This window comes from Macaca fascicularis, chromosome 20 (genome assembly GCF_037993035.2).
Source record: "Macaca fascicularis isolate 582-1 chromosome 20, T2T-MFA8v1.1".
NCBI lineage: Eukaryota > Metazoa > Chordata > Mammalia > Primates > Cercopithecidae > Macaca > Macaca fascicularis.
In genome coordinates this window covers 11,611,755-11,636,687 of record NC_088394.1, presented here as the reverse complement: position 1 = coordinate 11,636,687, position 24,933 = coordinate 11,611,755, and the positions used below count along the sequence as shown (strand labels likewise).

General features: G+C 50.8%; 2 protein-coding genes and 1 pseudogene across 39 annotated transcripts in view; 2 read left to right on the top strand and 1 right to left on the bottom strand.

Annotated features, from left to right (window-relative positions):
- Nucleotides 1-1,852: 1,852 nt before the first annotated feature.
- On the top strand, nt 1,853-2,479 carry LOC135968942 (uncharacterized; annotated as a pseudogene).
- DEXI (Dexi homolog) lies at nt 2,059-17,429 on the top strand. Of its 4 annotated transcripts, none has more exons than XM_074027770.1 (3): nt 2,059-2,958; nt 15,246-15,588; nt 16,703-17,429. In XM_074027770.1, exon 1 carries the CDS (start codon nt 2,525-2,527, stop codon nt 2,810-2,812), a length of 288 nt encoding a protein of 95 aa, XP_073883871.1. In that variant the 5' UTR covers nt 2,059-2,524; the 3' UTR covers nt 2,813-2,958; nt 15,246-15,588; nt 16,703-17,429. The 4 variants fall into 4 exon arrangements, with proteins under 4 accessions (XP_073883871.1, XP_073883872.1, XP_065393704.1 ...); XM_074027771.1 differs by having other exon boundaries at nt 16,622-17,429; XM_065537632.2 differs by having other exon boundaries at nt 2,809-2,958.
- A 978-nt stretch (nt 17,430-18,407) lies between these two features.
- Nucleotides 18,408-24,933, bottom strand: part of CIITA (class II major histocompatibility complex transactivator) — a 62,333-nt gene continuing 55,807 nt past the window's right edge. For 31 of the 35 annotated variants that reach the window (XR_012429253.1, XR_012429254.1, XR_012429255.1 and 28 more), the window contains 5 exons: nt 24,822-24,908; nt 21,014-21,097; nt 20,774-20,857; nt 19,940-20,037; nt 18,408-19,392 (listed from right to left, as the gene is read on the bottom strand). Coding sequence is in view for 30 of the 35 variants with exons in the window: in XM_005591244.3 (XP_005591301.3) it covers nt 19,962-20,037; nt 20,774-20,857; nt 21,014-21,097; nt 24,822-24,908 (331 nt within the window). In the remaining 5 variants the exon portion in view is untranslated. The remainder of the gene's footprint in view (nt 19,393-19,939; nt 20,038-20,773; nt 20,858-21,013; nt 21,098-24,821; nt 24,909-24,933) is intronic. The other 4 variants (XM_045381611.2, XM_074027740.1, XM_074027743.1 and 1 more) reach the window with 1 other exon arrangement.

Here is a 24,933-nt window from a genome sequence, read left to right as displayed (position 1 = left end):
AAAGGGAGATAAGGGTGGGGCCGTTTCTTAGGATTTGGGTAGGTAAAGGAAAATTACAGTCAAAGGGGGGTTGTTCTCTGGCGAGCAGGAGTAGGGGTCACAAGGTGCTTAGTTGGGGAGCTTTCGGAGCCAGGATGAGCCAGGAAAAGGAATTTCACAAGATCCTATCATCACTTAAGGCAAGGACCTGCCATTTTCACTTCTTTTGTGGTAGAATGTCATCTGTTAAGGCGAGGCAGGGCATTTGCACTTTTTTGTGATTCTTCAGTTACCTCAGGCCATCTGGGCATATACGTGCAAGTCACAGGGGATGCGATGGCTTGGCTTGGGCTCAGAGGCCTGACAGTATTGGATGGTGTATACTATGCAAAGCCACTGTCCTAAGGACTTTACATATTAAGGTATTTAATTTTCACAACCATCCTATGAGTTGGGTACTATTATCAAACCTATTTTATCATCACGGAAACTGAGTCACAGAGAGGTTGACTTACGCAAGATCATGCAGTTAATAAGTGGCAAAACCAGGGTTCATATCCATGCCCGCACCCTTATTTTTCATTCCCTTTATAAACCAAAATGACACTAAATAGGTAACAGCCTTATTTGTCCTGACAACCTTTTTCTTTTTCCACTTCAATTAAGTGTGTGTGTTGGAAAAGCCTGCAAGCAACAATGCACCAAACTGAAAATTTTGTACTTCCAGAGGATTCCTATGATCTTCACCCAGAATCCATGCTATTTCCCAAAGTACCACTTTAAAGTGAAAAAGGAAATAACCCAACTTTCTGCATGAGCCAGAATATATCTAATTTCTCCCCTGGATTAGAAGTAGTAAGTTCGATGTGGGCAAGACTTCTCAAGTTTACCATCCATTCATTCATTCAGTCACATATATATCATCCTTTTTAAAGGTCCGCTGTGTCCCATTAACTCTGCTCAAGAAAGAACTAGGCCAGAGGCCAGTATTCTCCCCAGTGCCTAGCAAAAGGTTTGGCACATAGTAGGTGTTTAAAAAACATTGGTAAAGTGCATGAATGAGTAAAGGTTTGTTTCACCTTCAGCAGTTGGAGAAATGGATAAGAGTGGAGAGTTAATGGTTTGCCCTGTAATTCATATAAAGTGGGGCAAGACAAAGTCATGGGGCAGAAAAGAACAGGATCTGGCCTCCAAAGAAACACACCCAGGCTCAGAAATGTAGGCTCCCTGGGCTCCTATTTTTCATCCGTAAAAAGTACGCACATACACACTACGCTGCCTTGTGTGCCTCCGATTAAGCAGTGCATGGAAAATACTCAGCTCAGTGTGGCCTGAGATTTAAAGGTGTCTTGAACTGCTTTGGAAGGCTCTTCAGGCAAGACCATGTTTTCCTGAAAGACATACAGTGGTTACCCAAGAGCAGGGGGAACCAGTGGGTGGGAGAGACTCCCTTTTCTGTGTACTTCAAGGTTGTTCGAATGTTTAGCCATATGTATTATTGCTTTTAAACATGATTTACAAACTCAAAAGAAACAAAAAGCAACCTTATGGTTGAAGATCTGAACTACCTCGGAATCTATTCAGGTATTCCTTAACTCTAGGATGCAGGTTCCCTAGTGGGCAGACCTTCCAGCAACCAGAGTTTGGAGAAGCGAAGGGGACACTGGTTGATCACCATGAAAACTGGCGCTTTGGGAATGTCCAAGATTTTCAGGGCAACCGTCCGTCGCCCCTCCCCGACCCCGCCTCCTTTCAAAGGAGAAACGGAGTCCCAAAGACGCATGCATCAAGGTGCAGCGGAAGCCCGGGTTTTCTTCGGCTTTTGAGGCCTTAGCATTATGTCTAGGTTTAAATTGTGTTCAATCCCTTTTCCCTCCCGCTATTTGATATGCAGAGCGAATCTGAGCGCAGACCCGAACCAGGAAAGCAACTCAGACGCGAGCGCTCCGAGGGGCGGAGCGAAGCGGTATCCGCCCCCTGGAGGCCCGGGCCAGTCAGCGCGGGCGTCGAGCCGGCCAATGAGCGTATGCAGGGGCCGGCCGGCGAACCAGCTCGGGGCCGCTCGGGAGGCGGAGCTCCGAGCGCGACCCGGAGGGAGACGCGGCGGCCGCAGCCATGGGCGCTGGGCCTGCGGGGGCGCGCGGGGGGGCGCGAGGACCTGCGGGGTCGGGCGGGAGAGACAGCTGCCTGGACCGGCCCTAGACGCTCAGCCGCGGTGGGATCCCCGCCGGCTGCGAGGCCCTGCGAGCGCCAGAGAGGCGCCTCGAGGGAGCCGGGCAGCCGCCGGCCACTTCAGGGGGGGCCCGTCTCGCCGTCTGGGCGGTCGAGAGGGCCTTCTGGGCACATCTGGGGGTGCGGTGACCCGCCCGGCGTATTTCAGGGGTCGGGGCGCGTTTGCCAGGGGACATCTGGAGCCCGGCGCCGCCTCTGTCGGGCCCCAGGGCACCCCTGGATGGCTGCGCTGTGCCCTCGCCGGCCGCCCGGGCGCCGCAGCGGCTGAGTTCGCCGGGATCGCCGGGCCGCCGCCGCCCTTACCACCCGCTGCATGCTCGGCGCCCGGGTCGCGGCCCACCTGGACGCACTGGGCCCCCTGGTCCCCTACGTGCCGCCGCCGCTGCTGCCCTCTATGTTCTACGTGGGCCTGTTCTTCGTCAATGTGCTGATCCTGTACTACGCCTTCCTTATGGAGTACATCGTCCTTAACGTGGGCCTTGTCTTCCTGCCCGAGGACATGGACCAGGCGCTCGTGGACCTCGGTGTACTCTCCGACCCCGGCTCGGGCCTTTACGATGCTGACTCGGAGCTCGACGTCTTTGATGGGTACTTGGAGTAGGGTCTCGACTGCCGTTCCCCTCTTCCCTCGAGCCGCAACCCACGCCCTGGACCAGCCGCCCAGATCATGCCGCCGCAGCTGGTTGGGGGCACCATCTGGACGGGGATGGTTCCCCAGGAGGAGATCCTCCCCTGCCTCCGAGGCCTGTAAGTGCCATCTCCGAACAGGATGAGGGTGGTTTGGGGCGCTGGCAAGGGAGAGGGAGGCATCCCCAGGCCGGATACACACCCCTCCCTCAGGCTTCTCCCTTCACCTCCTCCAGGTCTAACTGGATGCCAGGAATGGCCAGACCCCTCTTAAGTCCTTCGTTTGGGCTAGAAAGCTTCCCTCAGCAAAGGGGACAGTTGGTGAAAAGGAAGGGGACCCCGAGACTAAGTTACATTTGGGGTCACCCTGTGACTTACCCCCCAAAGCTTATGGAAAAAGCCTTCGCTTCCAAATCTATTTGAGGAAGAGCTGTTCGCTCCTCCCCCAATCCTCATCCTGGCTTGATGATGACCTTGGCTTTTGGGGGATTCTCGGTCATCCTAGAAGGATAAAGATTTAGAGGTGTCAGAAGGCACAGGGAGCCAGGCACGAATCATATTTGTACTGTGGCCCTTGGGTGGCTGGGTGGGGATTAAGTGCAGGGGCTCCAGGCCAAGGCTGTGAGAGGAGAAATCTCAAGCAAAGAAGCCTGTACTTCCTTTTGGCCTTGGGTTTGCTGCTATTTTGGAGTCAGATTTCAGGGTGCCCCAGCTCATCAGTTCTGCAGCTCAGAACTGCAGGGGCTGCCAGTTTTGTAGGCTCCCTTCACAGAACAGGCAGGCAGGGAGCTGGTGCTAGGGCTCGCTTTGTCTGCAGTGTTTGCAAGCACTCAGGGGGCTCTTAGGTCCTTGGGAGAAGGGACCACAGGGTCATTGCACTGAGATGGTCAAGTCCTGTCTTTGGGGCTGTGATGAGGGAGCTTTGCATCCAGCATCCAACCCACTGTGTATGTGAGAGGTAGGGAAATGAAGGTCCAGGGAGGAGTAAGACTTGGTCATAGTCGCCAGGAAGAGAGGCAGCTGGACTCAATGAGAGAGAACACATGACCAGATAAGCTGTCAGGCAGCCTCCGGGACTGGTGAGGGTCACAGGGCAGGCAGGAACGCCTTGGCTCAGCCCCTGAGGCTGGACAGTACTGGAGTGTCACTTGGCACAGGGCCTCAGTGGCAATGAAGAGGGGATGCTGAGTTATGGTAAGCAAGGGCTCCTTTAGGAAAATGGACGCTAATACCATTCACCCCAAGCAGGCTGAGTCCACCCCTCTCCTGCATTACCTGGCTTTGCCAAGACAACCACAGGCAGAGGGTGTCTTAGTTCAGTCTTCTATAACAGAATACCAGAGGCTGGGGGACTTAAGCATTTATTTCTTACTGTTCTTATAAGGGCACTAATCCCATCCATGAAGGCTCTGCCTTCATGACCTAATCACCTCCCTAAGGCCTCACCCCCCAGTACCATCATTTGGGATCAGGGTTGCAACATATGAAGTTTGAGGAGACACAAACATTGAGTCTGTTGCAGATGGTGGTACAGGGTGGGGTAGGACCTACTGGCAGCATAGCTGGGTGCAGAGGGCTCTCCTAAGGGGTCCACAGTGAGATTTCTTTGAAGAAAGCTTCCGTTGAGCTCAGTAAGATCTTAGCAAGAGCCAAGTGCCAGGGGGAGCGTGTGCCAGCTGCTCTGCACACCTCCCCAGCCTGCCTGCCTGCCATCCGTCCGTTCTTTTACGGAACAAACACTTTTTTGTTCAGTACAGTGCCTGGTGAGTGAACACAGTGAGGAAGACAGACCCAGCCTTGGCCCTTTGGCACTTGGTGAGGAAGACTAGTAGGAACCCAAACAAGAGAATCAGATTTTTTCAGAGCTATGAAGACAGGCAAGAAGGATGTGAGCTTCCCTGCCGTGTTCAGTGCCGTGTCCTCAGCACTTAAAACTGTGCCTGGCATCTAGTAGATGGTCTCTGTAGGTGTAGACATGGAGTAAAACAAGTGAACCAGTAGAATAGAGATGGTGGGCTGCTTTAGCTGAGGGGTCATAGAAAGGCTCTCTAAGGAGATGATGCTTTTGAGCTGAGCCTTAATTCGATAGAAGGATCTAGAGAAAAGCAGTCCAGGCTGAGCGTGCCGGTAGTCCAGTAGTGCCAAGACCTTCAGGTGAGAGAGAGTTGGTTTTTCCAGCAACCAAAAGGAGGCCCATGTGGCTGGAGAACAGCCCCAGGAGAGGTCAGTGAGGTGGGCGGGAGCCATACATGGAGGACCTGGAAGGCCATAGCCAAGAGCAGTGGAAAGCCATTGGAAGGTTCTAGGCAGGAGATGACACAATCACATTCCCATTTTGTAAAGATGACTCTGGCAATTGTGGACAGAATGAGCTGAGGGGTAAGAAGGGAAGCAGGGACACCACCTTAGAGGCTGTTGGTTGTCCAGGCCAGACATGACAGAGGCTTGGATGAGGGGAGTTTAGTGAAGATAGAGAAACATGAACAGACTGAGAACAACTCTCAGAAGTAGAACCTATGAAATCCATTCAAAATCTGTAGTGAGCGTTGATTCTATGGCACTCCTGGGTCTAGGCCCTTTGCATATGCACTCACTCATTCAACAGACTTTGACCCTGCCTGCTCTTCTGCCAGGCCATGTGCTAAGGCCCTGCGGTCCCAAGATAAATCCCTGTCTCCAAGCCAAGCACTTGACTTTGAAGCAGTGTAACTTGGTGAAGAACGTCTTATTTTATCTCTTTATCACATCAACAGAAACACTTCCCCTTCCAAATGAAAACATTGGCATATTCTGAACTAAAAACTGAATCCCAAATGCTTCGACATATTTTGCAGCAAACGCTGTTTAAGCAGAAACACCAGGAAGTATCTCTCAGGGACACCCTTGCAAAGCTCTCGGGGTGTCAGGGCCTGACCCTGGGAAGTGGGGAGGCCTGGAGAAGTGGTGGAAGCCATGCACAGCCTTCCCCCCTCCCCACCCTCAAATCCAAGCCAAGGAGGTCTTGCCTTCAAGTGCTGAGGAAGCTCAGAACCCCGGGGTATGAGAGAGGTGGCTAGGAGCAGGGAAGCCGCTGGGAAAGACCTCAAGATGATCTGACTGAGCCTCATCTCCAGGCCCCTTTCCATAAGCAGGGGAATGCCGGTAGTCAGTCCTGTTTTTTCTCGTCGTTCTCATGTGGTCACATGTGTTCCCCACATGCCAATCCAGGAAACAGTGACTAAGGGCAAGGGGCATGTCACGCAGTGGGGCCCAGGATGAGTATCAAGATGAACAGGCGCACCCACTTTTGCTCCCTCTTTTTTTTCTCTCTCTTATGTGTGGACCCACGTAATTCATTTCTTCAAACACTTGCTGAGCACCTACTTGAGGAGGCAGTATTAGGGTCATGGTTAAGAGCCAGGGCCCTGGGTTCACATCCTAGGGTAGCTGTGACCTTGGGCATGCTGCTTAACCTCCCGGTACTTTGGTTTCCTCTTCTAGAAAATGGAAATAATGAAAATCTCCCTTGTTGTGAGGACTAAGTGAGATATACATAAAGCACTTAGACCTCCTTGTATATAGTAAGAGATGTTTTAATATTAACCACTCGTATTCATAGTCAGATATAATGGAAAGCGTGTTATACCCATGCCCTTGTGAACGTAGAAACCTGCACCTATACTCGTGCACGAATATTTATATTCCATGAGCAAAAGAGGATAGGCTGCCTGAGTGCCAGGGAGGTCCAGGTCTAGCCTAGCTGGGGGGAACTTCCCACTCTGCCTTCCCAGCCCCAGCACCCTCAGGAGACCTTTCTTGCTGCCCTGTGGTCCTCAGGGCACCAGAACCCTGGAGAGCCGGCTCTGTGGTCTTCCTAGAGTGTTAATTGTTGCCCAGGAGCAGGGAATGGGGAATCAGGAGCTCCCTCCTTCCCAGGAGAAAGGGCCGCAGTGGCTGGCCTGGGAGCCAGGGAGAGTCCTCACGTCCCAGCAGTTCTGGTGCAGAGGCAGCTCAGTTGGATTCTTCGTCCCAGTTCCTAATGAAAGTGAAAGGCCCTGGTACCTGCCAGCCCTCTCTTGGCACACAGCGAGCTGAAAATGCAGAGACTGGAGAACATTGCCACCAGAGTTGGCTTGTCCTGCTACAGCTCAGCTTTGGAGCTGAGGGTTATCCAATTCATTGGTCTATCTTATTCCAGGATTTACTAGGCTTCAGTTACCTCCCGACTAGGAACCACAGCTGCTCCTTCCTAACCTGGTCCCTCCTTGCCAATTTGTGGCCTTGCTGTCAGCAGAACCCCTGTGCTGGACATACAGCTGCCCAGCTCAGAAACCCAAACCTTCCGCAGGGACACAGTCAGATTTGAGTTATGGGAGATCCCACAGGCAGGGGTAAGGGCGGATGCAGGAAACCAGGCCAGGAAGCTGTGGCTGTCATCTAAGCAAGAGACAGACAATGGTGACACAGGGAGACAAGTGTGCCCCCAGGCCTGGCCGCCTCTCCAACTCTGCTCCTGACATGAGGCTCACCCAGAAGGTCCTTGGCCACAGAGTACATTGGTGCCAGCTGCGTCTTCAGACAGGAGAAAACCCCAGTATGTGTCTCAACACAGTGAGATGTCAAGGGCCCCACTCTCTTAGCCCTGCATTATACAAACTGGAGATTTCAGCCAAGAAACAGGCAGGATCTGCCCCACTTATAGCCCGTGTGTCTGTTTTGCTGAACTAAGAAAGTGAGGGCTCCTCTCAATTTGGATATTCACATTTCTGGCGTATCTGCTAGCTTTCCTCCCAGAACTTCTGAAAGCATAGTCTGCTTTTGGGAAACCCAAGATCACAATAAAAGTGGCAGACATCTTTATCCCCGACTCACAAATCAACGGAGGCACAGAATGGGGAGGTGGCGGCTGAGGGAACAAAGCCAGGGAAGGCTGCCAGCCCGGCTCCCTGGCCACAGCACCGAGGGTTTGAGGGGCACCCCCAGTGAGCGCTCCCCATCCCCGACTTTGGAACACCAGCTCATAGTTTCTGCCAAGCCTGTGTCATATACACTCTTGCTCCTTTTTCCTGAATAAAAAAATTAAAAAATAATTTCACATATGCGGAAAAGTTGCAAGAGCACAAAGAATGCCCACCCAAATTCACCAAGTGCACCAATTAGCACTTTGCTCATGTATACATGCATGCATGCCATTCCCTGTTTGTATATGCATGCCTGTGTATATGCACACACGTGTATATGTGTAATTTTCATAAGCATTTGAAAATGGGTTTATTATGTACCTTTACTCCTAAATAATTCAGTGTTTATTTCCTTAGAACAAGGACAAATTTGCATAACCACAGTAGGGTTGTCAAAATCAGCAAATCTAGTATTGACACAATATACAATCCTATGACCAATCTCGTCTACAACTTTATTCAAATTTTATGGAGGCTGAGGTGGAAGGATCACTTGAGTTTAAGACCAGCCTGGGCAACTTAGTGGGATCCCGTCTCCACAAAAAGTAGGAAAAAAAAATAGCCAGGTGTGGTGGTACACGCCCATAGTCCCAGTTACTCGGAAGGCTCAGGCAGGAGGATCGCTTGAGTCCAGGAGTTCAAGGCTGCAGCGAGTTATTGCACCATTGCACTCCAGCCCGGGCAACTGAGCGAGACAGTATCTCAAAAAAAAAAAAAACCAAAAAATTGTCCCAATAGTGTCCCCGAACAATAAAAAAGAGAGAGTTGAGGTCCAGGATGCAATCCCAGATCAACTTTTGCATTAATCTCGAGCCTTCTTCAGTCTGGATCAGCTCCTCAGTCTGTCTTTATCTCTTGTGACATTGACATATTGGAAGAGTACAAGGCTGGTGTTTTGTAAACTGTCTCTCAATTTGGGTTTGTCTGATGGTTATATTTGAGATTAGATTCAGATGAGGCGTTCTTGGCAGGAATATTGCAGAAGTGAGTGTGTGTCTTCAGTGCATCTTACCGAGAGGCACGTGCCATCTGTCCCCTTTCTGGCAACGTTAACTTTGATCAGTTGGTGAAGGTGGTGTCTGCCAGGTCTCTCCACTGTCAAGTTGCTATTATTCCCTTTATAATTTGCAGTTTAAGATGAAATGCACTAGTTTTAGTGCTCCATTTGTAAAACTACTTTTTTAGGTGAATTTATTTTAAAAAGAATGTCTATGTCACTAAAGAGAAAACCGTCATCACTTGGCATGGATAAAAACCCTAACTGCCAAAGCCATTAACTTTTGGCCAAATACCAAAGCCAGCTAAAGACACAGGGCCTTGGCCTGCTCTCTTTTTGTTAAAAAGAGATTAACAACTGTCAGGTGATAAACATAAGATACACCAGCACCAAACTGAACTTTCTCCTCTAAATAATCATAAGGATTGACCAAAAACTGAAAAGCAAATTGCTTGCTCACTATATGTGATTCCTTGTTACTTAGGGTCACCTTCCTGTACCCTCTAAAATTGTTGCTTACAACTGCTTTGCAGTTGGACACATCTTGGTTTAAATCCCAGCTCCACCAACACCTCAGACTTCATCTCCTAAGCCTCGGTTTCCTTCTCTGTAAAACAGGGATAATAGTAGCATATAATTTGCTACTATTTTTGCCTAAGGGCTTGTGCAAATTAGATTGGGATAGTGAATGATGTATAGTCGGTGCTTGCTTAATGAGTGAGGTGGTCAGTGTCAATGGTGTGTCAGACCCTGAAGGGGCTCTAGCCCAGGAAGCCTTCCCCCTTTCTTTGGGCGCCCTTCCTCCTGAGGATTGGTTACCAAGGAGGGTGTGTCTGTGTGGGCAGCCTTTGAAGTAGCCCAAGAGCAGTGATAATTGGTACCCAGTGAGTCCCCAGATGATGCTGGTACCCTCACAGCTGCCATCCCAGGCCTCAAGCTTGGAGTGGCGGGGAACTCCCTCCAGGGCAAGGCTTCATTTCTGGGAGTCCCTCCTGGCAAGTGGCTTGGCTGGGTGGTTAAAAATAACTGCCTCTCCCCCATCTCCATCACTTGCCCCAAGCGTCACCCTGTGAAGCCGCCAAGGAGGGTTCCATTAGACAAGGGAGGAAACTGAGGCTTGCAGAAGTTTGATGACTTACCTCAGATACCCATCTATGAGGTGGCAGCATTGGGCTCCTGGCCACACTGTCCTGATGCTTCCCCGAGTGAGGTGCTCTGCTGGAGGCGTCCCAGGGTGGCAGTGAATACGCAGCAGCGGAGCAGATCGGCTTTCAGGGGCCCGACACCCCCTGAGCACCTACTGCTTTGCCCTTTTAACTGACACCAGGCTCAGTTGTACAGGCCAAGGGTATCAAGCTAGAATTCATGGTTCCATTTTCATTGTATTTTTAGCATTGCCTTCTGTGTATGATAAATTCTACTGCTTTGGGTGTTATATAGTGACATAAATGATCTTTTTTAAAAATTGGAGTTTAAAAAGTGCATTGATTTAAAATACTAAGTAAATAGTAGTCCAGGTGGTTCTTGGATGTGGCAGGACCTGGAGGGAGGCACTGGGCAAGTGCTGTCCTTCCAGAGGCCTCAGGGAGTCTTGGATGTGGTCAGCCGGAGGCACGTGGTGGACCAGGCATCTTCACAAAGCCCACTCCTGATCAGCTTTGGCAGCCAACATGCAAATCAGAAGCCAGGTTTGAGAAAGTGGCCATCATTTCTCTGTGACACTGGCTTTCCTCAGGGACATGGACCTTCCGGCCACTAGGAGACGGCCACCCTGTCACCAGGGTGGAGGATCAGAGTGGCTGCGTGAGCAGGGGAGGGTGCCATCTGTCTTTAGCCACTTTAATTGATTGTTTTGGTACTTGAAGAAAGGAATGAGCAATGGGTTTCTAGAAGGCAAAGTCTTTGAAGGAGGAAAAGCGCTACTGCTCTCAGAAGGCCCCCAGCCTTGAGAAGGTTCCCTGCCGGTATTGGTTTCTACCTGGGAACAGGTAGGGCTAAGGAGGGAAGGAACCACCACGTACTGATGCCTCATGTGTGCTGGGTATTGCCAGGCACTCCACAGACACAAACAACCCAATGCGGTGGGCATTGTCCCCTTTTCCGGATGAGGAAACCGGCCCAGAGAGAGTGGGTAACTTGTGTGAGGTCACACAGCCAGGGAGGGGCAGAACTACAATCAGCGCAGACAGGCTGAATCCAGATCTCACAGGGTTTGCCCTGAGGAGCAGCACAGTGGGCAGCTGAACTCCAGGAAAGAATCCCCTTCTACCACTTTCAGAGCCTCGCCTACCAGTGCCCGTAAAATGCCAGGGCCATCTTCTTAAGCCACATCCTGAACCAGGCAGCTTCTCTGCAGAGTTATTGAGCTGAGACATTGCTTCACAAAGTGGATCTAGTACCCAACTGTCATTCTGACTACAGAAGCCAGCCACGTCCTCTGTCCAGCTTTGGGGAATGGCCTGGAGTGAAGGCTTACAGTTTCAGAAAGGGGGAAAAAGATCTAGTGACTGATAACTTGTGTGCTGTGCTCTAATGATGTCACAAGGTTGGAGAACCTGCTGCCCTGGGTTCTACAAGCTGCAGCTCTGGGGTGCTTTTCAGTCTGGGGCTCTTGGTGCCTTAGAGCAAACTTGTCTAACCCGTGGTGCGGCCTGCAGGCTGCGTACAGCTCAGGACGGCTTGGACTGTGGCCCAACACAGATTCCTAAACTTGCTTAAAACCTTGTGAGATTTTAGCCTGGCCAACATGGTGAAACCCCATCTTTACTAAAAATACATAAATTAGCCAGGCATGGTGGCATGCGCCTGTAGTCCCAGCCACTCAGGAGGCTGAGGCAGGAGAATTTCTTGAACCTGGAACTGCAATGAGCCAAGATCATGCCATTGCACTCCAGCCTGGGTGACAAAGCAAGACTCTGTCTCAAAAAAAAGAAAAGAATTTTTTTTTGGTTTGTTTGTGAGTTGTTTTTTGGTTTTTTTTTTTTTGATTTTGTTTTATTTTTTAGCTCATCAGTTATCATTAGTGTATTTTATATGTGGCCCAAGACGGTTCTTCCATTGTGGCCCAGGGAAGCCAAAAGATTGGATACCCCTGCCTTAGAGAAAAGGGATGAACCTGCAGTGCCGAGTGGTTTCGGCTTTGGGATCAGGCCACAGAGGTTCAAATCCTGGCTCTGCCATTTATGAGCTGTGTGGCCTTGCACAGCTTGCTTAACCTCTCTGAGCTCCATGTGAAATGCAGGGATGATGGTCCTACTTGGCCCCACCTCCTAGAGTTGTTTTTGAGGAATAAGTGAGTTAAGACATGAGTTAGACAAGCCGGGCGCGGTGGCTCAAGCCTGTAATCCCAGCACTTTGGGAGGCTGAGACGGGCAGATCACAAGGTCAGGAGATCGAGACCATCCTGGCTAACACGGTGAAACCCCGTCTCTACTAAAAATACAAAAAACTAGCCGGGCGAGGTGGCGGGCGCCTGTAGTCCCAGCTACTCGGGAGGCTGAGGCAGGAGAATGGCGTGAACCCAGGAGGCGGAGCTTGCAGTGAGCTGAGATCCGGCCACTGCACTCCAGCCCGGGTGACAGAGCGAGACTCCGTCTCAAAAAAAAAAAAAAAAAAAAAAAAAAAAAAAAAAAAAAAAAGACATGAGTTAGAGTAGTACAAGGTGAACACGAAGTAAATGCTTCATAAATGTCAAGTGTTGTCACGATTTTCATTTAGGGTTTGCCAAGGCTGCCACTGCAAGGCACAGGAGGAAAGGGGTTGATCTCTCATAGCCAAAGTGGGTGACAGATGAGAATTGAACTGTGTCCCAGGACATCCTCCAGCCCTAGATATAGAAGCCTGGGGTCACATCCCTGTCCTCGAATCACTGTGTGACTTCAGGCAGAGATCACCACCCTCTCTGGACCCTCTTATTCTCTGTTGTGGAGTGAGTGGGACCAGCTGGGATCAAAGCCCTCAAACCTCATACAACACTCAGCAGCTTTTCCTCTACCTGCCTGTTACCTGAACTATTAACAGTTTTCTTTAAATTGGCTCCTTTTAAAGTGAAACGTTTTGAAAAGAGAAACTTTTGTGTTTTCTTGAGACACAGTCTCACTCTGTCACCCAGGCTGGAGTGCAGTGGCATGATCTCGGCTCACTGCAACCTCTGCTCCCCCAGCTCAAGAGATTCTCCTGCCTTAGCCTCCCGAGTAGCTGGGACTACAGGCGTCTGCCACCATGCCTTGCTAATTTTTTTTTTTCTTTTTTCTTTTCTTTTTTTTCTTTTTTTTTTTTTTTAGTAGAGATGGGGTTTAGCCATGTTGGCCAGGCTGGTCTTGAACTCCTGACCTCAATTAGCCATGTTGGCCAGGCTGGCCTCACACTCCTGATCTCAAGTGATGCACCCGCCTTAGCCTCCCAAAGTGCTGGGATTACAGGCGTGAGCCACTTTGAAAAGAGAAACTATATTACTACCAGAAATGGAAACTTGGCATCACTTGCTATAAATAGAAGGCAACCCTACAGATAAACACAATGAAAACAGGAGTGTTAGTAGATTCCACGTGTAGCCCATTCAGACTGGAGATCTGCACACAAGAGAGCAGCTACAGCCAGACTAACGCCTGGCTGGGACTGTCGGGGATGCTGCTTGTGGTCACAGGATTGGGAGAGGAGTGAGGTCCTCACTGAATGATTCCATCTTCTCCTTTTTTTTTTTTTTTTTTTTGAGGCAGGGTCTCTGTCACCCAGGCTGGGTGGTGGAGGGGCACAGTCATAGTTCATTGCAGCCTTGAACTGCTGGACTCATGCAGTCCTCCTGCCTCAGCCTTCCAAGTAGCTGAGACTACACCGTGCCTGGCTAAGTTTTAAATCTTTTATGGAGACAGAGTCTCATTATGTTGCCCAGGCTGGTCTCAAACTCCTGGCCTCAAGTGATCCTCCCACCCCAGCCTCCCGAAGTGCTGGGATTACAAGCATGAACCACTGTATCCAGCTGATTTCATGTTTTGTTAACACCCTGTCCACACAAATCTGAGATGGGCTCAAGGATGACCGCAGGCCTTGGAGATCTCTGCAGTGAGCATCTGTGCAGCTGAATCTGAGTAACGGATTCTGCTCGGGGCTCCTGGCCAGCAGGTGTCTCAGGAGCAGCCTGGTGGAGGGCAGCTATGGGGAGACATTAGCCCTGCCTGCACTTACAGCCTGGGGACCAAGCAGGCTCTGGAGGCAGAGAAAGGCCTCAGCAAAGAAGGGCAGGTCAACCTGCAAGGAAGAGTGAGTAGAGGGAATGGGGTGAGGCACCCACAGTCTCTGTTAAGTTCTCATGGCACTAAGCAGGGTCCTCAGCCTGTGCTAAGACCTCAGGAGATGGTAGCTGCTCTCATTCAGACTGTTTCCATCATTATTACCAAGCCAGTGCCAGCTTTGCCTCTCATAGCTGTGCATCTTTAGGCAGGTTACTTGGCTTCTCTGAACCTCAGTTTCATATCCTATACAATGATAAGAACCTCTGTTTCTTATCCTATACGATGCATGGATCTCAATGGAAACAGTTCTGCCCCCTTAGGTCAACCTTGGAAAAAAGGGTAGGAGGGCATTTTTAGTTGTTACAGTGACCAGGGATGCTACTGGCACTTAGTGGCCTGGAGCCAGGGATGCTGCTAAATACTCAGTGCCCAGAACAGGCACTCCACATCCAAGAATTGTCCTACCCCAAATGTTAATAGCACCCTGTCAAACACCAATACATGTCACATGTTTAACATACAAGTTCTGCGAGATGTTCAGTGAAGTTTGCGGAAGGGATAGTCTGAGCTGGCAGATGAGGCTTGGAATCAGAGCAGGGCTTGAGGGGGCTGCAGAGGGGTTGGGCATGGGAACACGAAGTGCTGCAGCGACACTGGCACCCAGCTGGGCACATAGAGAAGGCAGTGGGAAACGGGGACTTGCCAGGGGGCCAGGCCATGGAGACAGTGCTGCGTCCTGAGAGAAGGAGCCAAGTGGCCTGCTGAGTGACTTGGCTGTGGCCATTGCCTTCCTGTAGGTTGCAAAGCATTTTTCCGGGCAAGGTGGGAGGTGTTGCCAAGCCCTGCCCATTACCCAGCGCTGGCTCAGCTGGCCCAGAGCTGCAAGTCAGCCTTCAGACCCTGGGTGACTCCTGAGCAGACTACACCAGCGTCCCCCTCCTCCCTCCCAATAAACAGGACAGACCTTCCTCTCCCGTGTGACAATGTGCTGGTTCTCCAGCCCAGGGCCTCTGAGAAATTATGCAAATTCATTAAAAAGAGTTTTAATAAAAATTGCAGAAAGACGTTTTCAGCCTGAGTCTGGGGCTCCCAGTGGTTCCCCAAATTCAAAGGATGGAGGAAGACTTCCCTGCCCCACCCCAAACCTCCTGAGCCTCATGGATTGGTCCCTGTCCCCAGCCAACATGGTGGCAGGGTGGGGCTTCCATGCTAGTAACCCCCCTTTTTCCTTCTTGTTAGGCCTGCTCCCCTCAAAAGCTTCGTGCCAACAGAGAGGTTCCTATTTGGACCCAGGAGAGTAGAAAAGAGATTGGGACTGAGTGCTGAGGTTGGGAAGGCACCTGCTCCCACAGAAGGGAGAATGCACGGGGCGTCCCACGACCTCATCTGCCCGCAGCGTTACTCCGATGGCCTGGCCTTGGCTTCTGATTATTTGCAGCTGCGATGGAAGTTTACAGGAACCCAGCCAGAGTTCGCCTCCCCGCACTTCACCCCGGAGCGCACCTGCTTCCCCCACTTCACCTTCAGAGAGGACACTTCAAACTGCGGACACACGCAAAAGCAACTCCCAGCTCCGTTTGATGTAAGTTGAGCCTTCAGGCCAGCTGGGTTTAGCCTGAGGCTGGTCTTAGATGCAGCGGCTGTTGCAGGGAGTGACTCAGAAGAAAAAGCTGAGGAAGCTGTCGGGGGCTGAGGGTGGGATTCTCGCTTCTTCATTTCAGGTTACTCGTTCTTCAGCAAGTTGGCAAAACAGACATCATGCTGGGGAGGGCCCCATTACTCCCCTGGCTGGAAAGGCTTTTCTGACAGTATGAGTGTTGTGCCTACTTAATTCTGATAAACCTGTTTAAGCAATACTTAGGAGGCTGACTTCTTTGGATTAAAAAAATGTATGCAACTCCAACCCCTGGGGCCCTGCGTTTTTTGTTTTTTTTTTTTAACTTTGAGATTCGGGAAAGGAGTTCTAGGCAGAACCTTGTGGTTGACAAATAGCAGAAGACAAGGGTCTCCCAAGTTGGAGATCCAGAGGGGTTCAGAGAGTCTGCCCCAGTCGGGCTGGTGTGAGAGTCCCAGGCTGGCCCTCTGCCCCACTCCACTAGCCAGGGACAGCATTTGGGGTGTGGTGGGAAAAGCCTGAAGGCCAAACTAGAAACCAGGCCTGAATCCTATAGAGGTGGCAGTGGGTATCCTGTGCCAGGCACGTGGTAGACCTTCATTAAAGATATGGGGGAAGGCCTTGGCACGGTGGCTCATACCTGTAATCCCAGCACTTTGGGAGGCCAATGCGAGCAGATCACTTGAGGTCAGGAGTTCAAGACCAGCCTGGCCAACGTGGTGAAACCCCACCTCTACTAAAAATACAAAAAATTAGCCAGGTGTAGTGGCACACACCTGTAGTTCCCAACTACTCGGGAGGCTGAGGCAGGAGAATTGCTTGAACCCAGGGAGGCAGAGGTTGCAGTGAGCTGAGATTGTGCCACTGCACTCCAGCCTGGGCAACGGAGCAAGACTCTGTCTCAAAAAAAAAAAAAAAAAAAAAATTGGAAGGATTAAATGAATGAGTGGAATTGGGTCAACTTGCAGTTTCACGGAATACTAGCAGTAATTCTCTCCAGTTTGCAGAGCACTTGACTTCAAAGCACCTTCACATACACACCGAGTGAAGCAGGGTACAAATGATTAACCCCCTTCTACAGGTGAGGAGACTGAGGTGTGGGAGAGTAGAGGCGGCAGAACTCTGGGGAAAGACAGTTGTAGCGCCACTTGCCCTCATGCGATGCTAAAGAAAGAAAAGCTACGAAATCTGGAAAGAAGACATTTGAGAGGCCCAAGGAAAAAGGTGAGCTGGAAGAGGGAGACATTTGCATGCAGAGAGAGGCCCGAGACGAAAAGTGACCATTTGGAAGGTGCGCGGACTTACAATCCACTGGACGTGGAATTGCATCATCATGCCCCGATTCCTCTGAGCACTGCCCTACCACCTGACAAATGGGGTTCGGGGCACTTCCAGCACACTGTGCCTGTGCCTGCAGAGAGGTCCTCCAAAGAAGTCAGGAGTCCATTCCCTTATAGGAGTGTGACTGTAAGTATCACTTAGATCTGTGACATGGAGACAGTGATTTATCCACACTTATGATGACTGTGTGTTAACTACAAAAACATGCCCCTCTGGGTTAAAAGGCTCCACACCAGCACTGCCAGCTTGGCAAGCAGAACCCAGACTGGTTTGCAACCCCCATGTTCCCCCTTGACCAGGTGCCTTTGTGCAGTGTACAGACTGGCCAACCTCACCTGGCAGCCCTGTCCAAAGATTTTTTTAAATTTGCTAAAATATAAGACTCACCAGGGCAGGAACATCTTATTCATGACTGTGCACTCAGTATGTATTTGTAGAATGAATAAAGCAAAGTTAAGATCCATGCAGCCGGGTTCTGGATCCCTCAGACTCTCTTGACACCCACGTCTCACTTGCTGGGGAGAGGAGCAGAGCTTGGGAACCAGGCTGATCCTGTGGGCACTGGGGCTGGTGAGCTGGAGCTGAACAGGCAGCTCCCATTGCCACCAGGAGTAAGCTAAGCTGTCTTGAATTGGGGCTTCCGGGCAGACTATGCCCGAGTGGAAAGCAACAGTCGTGCTGGCAGCTCGCTGGGTAGAAAGCGGAGCTGCCAAGTCCCTTTCGAGCTCACTGCAGCCAAGGTGGGACTCCATCTCTGCTAAAAACCAGCTCGCTCCCAGGACAGAGGCAGAGGACAGTATCAGAGGCAGAGGCAAACATTCCCCTTGATACAGCTTTCGGTGCTTCAACCTTTCTCATCCCCAAGCAATGAATTTTCCACTGAATTTTAGGAAGCCACAAAGAAAAATCCTCTCAGAAAAGAGGACTTGAGTCAAGGTGGGCTCTGGTGTGAGTGTGTGTGTGTGTGTGTGTGTGTGTGTGTGTGTACGTGCACACATGTGCATGCGACATGTGGTGAAAGGAGGGTGGGTAGCAGAGTAGCAACCCTTGTCACACTGGCCAACAAAATATGGCAGAAGTGGGCTGGGTGTGGTGGTTCACGTCTATAATCCCAGCACTTTGGGAGGCTGAGGCAGGAGAATCACTTGAGGCCTTAGTGGAACCGAGGCCCCAGCCAACAGCCAGCATTGCCTGCTAGACATACAGGAGAATGAGTCTTCAGGTGACCCCAGCCCAGCCCTCAAGCTGTCCCATCTGACACAGAGTAGAAGAGAAGGAGCTGTCCCCGCTGAGCCCTGCTCAAATGACAGATGTGTGAGCAGAATAAATGTGTGTGTTGTTTTAAGCCACTATGTTTTGGAGTGGCTTGTTATGTATTAGATAACCAGAGCAGTGGGTACCCCAAAATGGTAACAGGGTATGAACTCAAACCCTGGACCTGCCTGTGACATTAAAGAGACATTTATAATGTAGTGAAAAAAGACACAGGAAATGAAGCTGTGCTTCCAGTCTGTTCCCCTCTCACCACCCCATTAGTGTCCCATTAGCTGTTTCCCTGCTAAGGGCTGGTGCATCTGGCCAGGCCTAGCTTTGGCCTTGGCCAACAAAGTCAGTGCATTGAGTCCCAGAGACAAAAGCAGCTGCCACAGAAGCCCAGCCTGTTGCAATCTGGGGAATTAGTAGGCTGGAAGTTGCCCATCAATGTCTTCTGAGTGCCTGGTGTGCCCTATCAAGGTGTCTGGTCGGAGAGCAGGGTGGAGAAGTACTTTCTCTGTGGCTGGGTGCTGTGGTTCATGCCTGTAATCCCACCACTTTGGGAGGCTGAAGTGGGTGGATCACCTGAGGTCAAGAGTTTGAGACCAGCCTGACCAACATGGCAAAACCCTGTCTCTACTAAAAATAAAAAAAAATAACCGGACGTGATGGTAGGTGCCTGTAGTCCCAGCTACTCCGGAGGCTGAAGCAGGAGAATTGCTCGAACCCAGGAGGCGGAGGTTTCAGTGAGCCCAGATCGTACCACTGCACTCCAGCCTGGGCAACAGTGAGACTCTGTCTAAAAATAAAATAAAGAAGTACTTTCTCCCCAAGTGGCAGGGGCCTAGGCAAGCAGAATAGGGCTGCCTCCGTCACTCTCTCTGGCCTGGCCGTGGCCGTCCGCAATGTCCTGCAGGGAAGGCCTCAGGGCTCCTGGGTGGACTGCAGCTGCCACCAGGCATCCATCCAACTGGACGCTAAAGAAGCCTGGAGCCGGGTCTGTGTCTGTCAGCAGAGCAAGACGTGGTTCATTCCGCAGCCGGGCAGAGGCCAACCCTGAACCAGCAGGGGCCGGGTGCCAGGATGCTGAGGCTCATGGGATACAGCCTGGAGAAGAGCTGTGTCCACAAGTACCCAGTTCAAGGTCCAGCGTGATCGGTGTTCTCAGAGAACGTGCTGTAGGGGGAGGAGACAGGAGAGGGGGTTGGACACTCTAGGAGGGGCAGCTTGACACCTGGGAAGGGTGCTATCAAGATGGGGAATGGGAGGGGCAGTGGGAATGGAGGCGTATGTGCAGCCCAGTGCGGGGAGCACAGCGATGGGGGACAGCAATCTTCATAGTGAGGGGCAGGAAACTTGTCAAGCAAGTTCATCTGAAGACAAACCCGGAGCATCAGGGCAGCCACCAAGCCAAAACAGCAGCTGGGAAGGCTTGGAGTCCCCAAAGGAAGCTCTTCTAAGCACTGATGCTCGGGGATGTGGATGGCCAACTTTCCTGTCCCCTGGTCTCTAAGCCTGACTGCAGGGATCAAGCTCGCAAAGCCTGGATGACAGCTCCACCGAGCCCAGGGTGGAGATGGGGGGATGTCTCTGATGATGTGATCGTCCAAGGGTGGTGGCCTAGCCCCACCTGTGTCCCACCTGCGTTTTATGAATGCCACGTTCACAAGGACACTGTCCCCAACCCCCTGTGGCTCTCCCCTCCCCAGCCCACCCTGGTTACCCTGTCCAGAGCACAGCTGGGATCATCTCAGGCTGATCCGTGAATCCTGTTGTTGCAGGTGTTCCTGGACACTGAATGGGATGGTGGGTGTCCACATCCTGGAGGGGGAAAGGGACACAGAGCCAGGTTAGAGGACAGAGGGTGGTCTGGGGCTCTAATGACAGCTGCCTCCAAATCCCTCCTTCCACCCAGCCTAGAACCTTGGGTACTTTTCCCCTGGCAAGATACAGACCGGTGTGGGTCATGGGGAAAAGTAGAAGCCTAGGAGGCCCGAGATTCCTTTATGGTTCTGCAGCTGACTTGCTGTGTGACCCCAGAAGGTTAGTTAACTGCTCTGTGCTTTATTTTCCTCATCTGTAAAATGGGTCTCGTAAGACCCACCCTGTGTGTCTTAGAAGATACGAGTGATTATGGAGATAAAAGTGCTTTGAAAGAATATAAGGTAACCACTATTGGACATCATGGTGACTAAATAAAAGATAAACTTGAACCATATGAAATTGCCAATTTTACAGGTCAAAAATGGGTGGATGTCAGCAATTTCATATGGTTCGGCCTAATATAGCATTTATGGAGCATTTTGGTGTGCCAGCTACTATTGTTATAAGAGCTTTGTAGGGCTTGATTAGTTTAAGCCTCACAAAACCTCTTGGGTGGATATTATTACCATCCCCACTTTACAGATGAAGAAGCTGAGGCCAGAGGGGGCAGTGTCTGCTCACTTAGGGTTGCAGATTGGTGAAGGGAAGAGCGTGATTTGAGCTCTGGTGTGACACTGGGCCACACGCCTGGGGAGTGAGTTGTTCTCCACCCACCAGGTTTGCCTGGACTTACGCCAGCGTCTCCACGTGAGGACACTTCCGAAGGCTGGCAGCGAGCTGCTGGGCCCCGGCAGCCGTGAACTTGTTGTACTGAACGCTGGCAAGAGAAACTCACTTGGGGCCTGACCCTTAGGACTCCCCAGCTCCAGACCAAGGCCACCCACACACCCAGCCCTTCCAGGACACCCAGGGAGAGACCCTCAGTGTCCCCCACCCAGGCTGAGCCACCCACCGCCCAGACTCCCATACTCACTCCATCACCCGGAGGGACACCATGTCCGGAAGCACACGAGCCAGGCTCTCAGCTCCCATGTCGCAGATGCAATTATTGTACAAGCTGTCAGAAACAGAAGGGAAGGGATTGGAGGCCCGTACATGGTCAGCCTTCCAGAAGCCACCACCCCTAGGTTCCAGAAAGAGCCTGGTCCCACCATCCCTGGGGGAAGGGACTAATATTTATTGCATAACAGAGCCTGGCATTGTGCCAAGTACTTACATAGACCGTTAGGATGGTTCCCATTTTCCAGATATGAAAATAGAGGCTAGGAATGAATAAGTGACTTGCCCAGAGTTTCTTTCCCCAGGTCCCACTAGTCCTCTTGTCCAGGGCTGTGGTGATTGCTTCTAGGGTCTCAGTGTCCCCTGCAGCCTGGAGGTCAGCCCCGTGGGAGTCACCGCCTACTGGGATTACTGCCCCATTTTAAAGACAGGCAAACCAAGGCCCAGAGAGTTGAGGCCATTTCTCTATGGTCAAACAGTGAGCCCAGGAAAACAGCAGGACTAAAAGGAAGTCATTTCTTGCCTTACTGTGTGGAAACTCCCCGGAGAACGACTTCCCAAGTTCAAATCCCAGCTATGCCTCTTACTGCCTGTGTGACCTTGGGCAAGCTACTCAACTCTTCTGAGACTCAGTTTGCCCATCTGTGAAATGGGCATGATTGAGTCATTGTGGGGAGGAGTAAATGAATCAATGCTGGCATAACATTTAGAATATGCCTTGGTGCCTAGAATAAACTAAATGTTAGCTATGGTTCTGACTACCTCACAGGAACATTGGTGAGGGTCACATGAGTCAACATAGAGGGCATGACCAGCACTGGGGGCAGGAAGAGAAAAAGCCAGTTAAGGGCCAGCTCGAGTTTCTGTGGCGTATTCACAACCAGCATTAGTAGCAGTGAAAATAGCATGATGAGTGTCATTGATGCCAACTTCGGCTGTTTACGCAACACCAAGCAGCCTTTTAACAGGCCAGGTGCTGCTGTGGGTATGATTTCAGGGCCATGACTTTGCCATGATTCAGCCTTAGAGCTGCCTTGCAGGGCCACATATAAAAGCAGCAGATGCGGTGGCTCACGGCTATAATCCCAGCACTTTGGGAGGCCGAGGTGGGTGGATCACCTAAGGTCAGGAGTTCGAGACCAGCCTGACCAACATGGCGAAACCCCATCTTTAATATAAATACAAAATTAGCTGAGCGTGGTGGCACATGCCTGTAATCCCAGCTACTCAGGAGGCTGAGGCAGGAGAATTGCTTGAACCCGGGAGGCGGAGGTTGCAGTGAACTGAGATCACGCCATTGCACTCCAGCCTGGGCAACAAAAGCGAAACTCTGTCTTGAAAAAAAAGAAAAAAAAAAAAAGCAGCGGATTTACACTGCTGCCAAGTGGATTCAGGCTAAATCAACTCATATCACAGGTCGGCCGCTACCAGTGCAGAAACTAGATGGGGGTTTTGCAATCTCTGAACCCTGGAGACCCTTCCTCCACCCCACAGGGAGAGTAATCTGACCTTATTTCATCGATGCCAAGACATGTATGTCACCATTTGAATGTCATTGAGATCAGGATGTGTCTTATAACCAATAGCGTGTCACAGCTTGCATTTTGGCCTAATGCTGGGGTCTTACAATGGATGGCCTCTCAGATTCCATGAAATATGATGTTTCTTAAAGTATAAATCAGTCCGGGCATGGTGGGTCACACCCGTAATCCCACCACTTTGGGAGACTGAGGTGGGTGGATCGCTTGGGCCCAGGATTTCAAGACCAGTCTGGGCCACATGGTGAAACCCTGTCTCTATTGAAAACACAAACATAGCCTGATGTGGTGGCAGGCGTCTGTAATCCCAGCTACTCGGGAGGCTGAGGCATGAGAATCACTTGAACCCAAGAGGCAGAGCTTGCAGTGAGCAGAGATCATGGCAGTGAGCCGAGATCATGCCACTGCACCTTAGCCTGGGCGATAGAGTGAGACTTGGTCTCAAAAAAAAAAAAAAAAAAAAGAAAGAAAAAAGAAAAAGAAAAAGAAAAGAAAAAAAGAAACAAAAGTATAAATCAGATCAAGTGTCACCTTCACAGGCCCACCTGCTTTTCCATTCACACTGAAAAAACTGCAAATGCCTCTTGTGACCCACAAGGGCCTCCCTGTGTGACCTGGATTCCCCTGACCTCCCCTACTTCCACCATTGCCCAGCCTCTATCCCTCATTCACTACACACAGCCACAGTGGCCCTTCTGACCCTCAAAACCCAGCCCCTTTTCCCACTTAGGGCCTTTGCACCTGCTGTTCTTTCTTCCTAGAGTCCTTTTCCCCTAGAGCGTCCCACAGAAGAATCATCTCCCCAGAGGTCCTGTACCCTCCTGGGCCTTGTTAGTTTCCTTCCCAGCATGAATCACTGTTTTACAATATTTTATTTATGTAGGTGCTTAATTCTTACTATGCAAAGAAACTCAAAAGCAAGAACCACATCTCTCTGGTTCATGCTTGTATCTCTAGTTTTTAGCACAACTGTGAACCAGACAGATTCTATTTCTGCCTTTGACTTTCTTTGCATAGCAAGAAGTAAGCACCTACATAAATAAAATATTGTAAAACAGTGATTCATGCTGGGAAGAAACTAACAAGTCTCAGGAGGGTACAGGACCCAGCTATTTGGGAGGCTGAGGTGGGAGGTTCGCTTGAGTCTAGGCAGTTGAGGTTGTAGTGAGCCATGATTGCACCACTGCACTCTAACCTGGGTGAGACCCCATCTCCAAATAAGTAAGTAAGTAAATAAATAAATAAATAAATAAATAAATAAATAAATAAAGTGGCCGGGCATAATGGCTCACGCCTGTAATCCTAGCACTCACTTTGGGAGGCCAAGGCAGGTGGATCACCTGAGATCAGGAGTTTGAGACCAGCCTGGCTAACATGGTGAAACCCCGTCTCTACTAAAAATATAAAAACTAGCTGGGCGTGGTGGTGGGCACCTATAATCCCAGCTACTAGGAACACTGAGGCAGGAGAATCGCTTGAACCTGGGGGGCAGAGGCTGCAGTGAGCTGAGATCATGCCACTTCACTCCAGCCTGGGTGACAGAGCAAGACTCATCTCAAAAAAAAATAAATAAATAAAAATTAAAAATTAAACAAATAATAAGCGACCAAATGCCATCTTTCCTGGGAATCTGACTCTGTCCTCAGTAAGTGCAGAGCTCTGGTGAAGAGGAGAGAAGTTTCTCCCAGTCTGGCGAGTGAGAAGAGCTGGTAATGCTGAGTTGGATGACTGGGGCTCTGGTCCAAGCCCAGTCCTCTCATTATCTCTGGGACCACACCAGGGCCTGGCTGGAAGTCACTCAAAAGCAAGAGGTGCTATGCCAAGGCCTACCAGAAGGTGGCAGTGAAAGCACTGACCGGCATGTGAGTGACAAGGCGGGCAAAAGCTGCCCGTGCTGGTTAGCCTTCCAGAAGCCACCACCCCTAGGTTCCAGAAAAAGCCTGGTCCGGCCATTTCTCGGGGGAAAAGGACCAATATTTACTGCACGACAGAACCTGGCATTGTGCCAAGTACCTACATAGCCCATTAGGATGGTTCCCATTTTCCAGGTAAGAAAACGGGGGCTAGGAATGAATAAGTGGCTTGCCCAGTGCTTCTTTCCCCAGGTCCGGCTGATCCTTTTGTTCAGGGCTGTGGTAATTGCTTCTAGTGTCTCAGTGTCCCCTGCCGCCAGCATGACGTGAGTTCCCTGTGCTCCTCAGCCCCCCAGCTCAGCACCTGACCGGTAGCCGGGACCCCACTTACCTTAGCCTGAGCAGGGATGCAGCGAGTGAAGGCAGGCCCTCAGCAAGTTTGTAGGCACCCAGATCAGTGATGCTGTTTTGGGACAGGCTGCGGGGACACAGTGAGGGGGAGG